Here is a 1173-nt window from a genome sequence, read left to right as displayed (position 1 = left end):
TTATGCTAAAGCCATGCGGTACGGTGGAATAGATATGGGATGAGTGCTCGACACCAACTCAATACCAAAATCCATATCCCTATCGGATGGCATGTCCGGTAGGTCTGCTGGAAACACATCTGGAAACTCTCTTACCACGGAGACTGAATCAACCATGGGAATATCATCACTCACATGTCTAACAAAGGCCAAGTACGCCAAGCACCCCTTCTTAATCATCGGTTGAGTCTTCAGAAAAGACACCACTCTACTAGGAACATGACCTAGGGATCCTCTCCCTTCCAGCCTCGGCAACCCCAGCATAGCCAATGTCACGATCTTAACATGACAATCAAGAATAGCATGATATAGATATAACCAATACATACCCAAAATCACATCAACATCTACCATATTAAAGAACAGAAGATCAACCCTAGTCTTATAAACCCCAATTGTGACCAAACAAGAACGATAGATAAGGTCCACCACAATAGAATCCCCAATGGGTATAGACACATAAATAGGAGTATCGAGAGAATCACGAGACATATCCAAATGTGAAGCAGATAGGATGACACATACGAATAAGTAGAAACCGGATCAAATAAAACTGATGCATCTCTATGACAGATCTGAACAATACCTGTAATGACTACATCTAATGCCTTAGTCCTACTAGGGAAGGCATAACAACGGGCCTGGCCTACCCCTGTAGGACGTCCTCTACCTGTGTGTCCTCCACCTCTAGCTGGCTATTCAAGTGGAGTAGCAACTGGAGCGAAAACCATAGCTCGAGTACCCTGCTTAGGTCCACCCCTCCGAAGTATGGGGCGATCTTTCATAAGGTGCCTAGTATCACCCTACTCAAAACAACTCCTCTGCGGGTGTAGCTGTCGGTACTGAGTCTGCATCGGATGACCGGAATAACCAATGTAGGAACCCCCAGTATGAGTGCCTTGGGGTCCCTAACTAGTTGGAGCACTACGGGTAACCCGAAGTACGGACTGAACTGACTGACTAACAAAGCCTCTGCCATGATGGGTCGAAGCCGAAGAGTGGGAACCACTAAATCCTCCAGAACCTCGAGGATTTTTAGCCTCCTTATCCCTCCTCTCTTGCACGCGTATACTCTCCAACCTCCTAGAACTCTCCAAACTTGAGGCTATAGACGAGTCCCTCAATAAACCTACG

The 1173-nt window shown here is 46.4% G+C and overlaps 1 protein-coding gene across 1 annotated transcript; it reads right to left on the bottom strand.

Annotated features, from left to right (window-relative positions):
• Positions 1–531, bottom strand: LOC117274525 (uncharacterized). The gene has a single exon (XM_033653856.2). It carries the CDS (start codon positions 529–531, stop codon positions 1–3), a length of 531 nt encoding a protein of 176 aa, XP_033509747.2.
• Between the last annotated feature and the right edge of the window lie 642 nt (positions 532–1173).

The sequence above is a fragment of the Nicotiana tomentosiformis genome, chromosome 12 (assembly GCF_000390325.3).
Source record: "Nicotiana tomentosiformis chromosome 12, ASM39032v3, whole genome shotgun sequence".
In the NCBI taxonomy this organism is placed as follows: Eukaryota; Viridiplantae; Streptophyta; class Magnoliopsida; order Solanales; family Solanaceae; genus Nicotiana; species Nicotiana tomentosiformis.
The sequence above is the reverse complement of the archived record's forward strand: the minus strand, read 5'-3'. Positions and strand labels throughout refer to the sequence as shown.

What these genes read in the sequence shown, in the direction of transcription:
- LOC117274525 (XM_033653856.2), bottom strand. Translation starts at nt 531, where the DNA reads ATGTCTCGTGATTCTCTCGATACTCCTATTTATGTGTCTATACCCATT.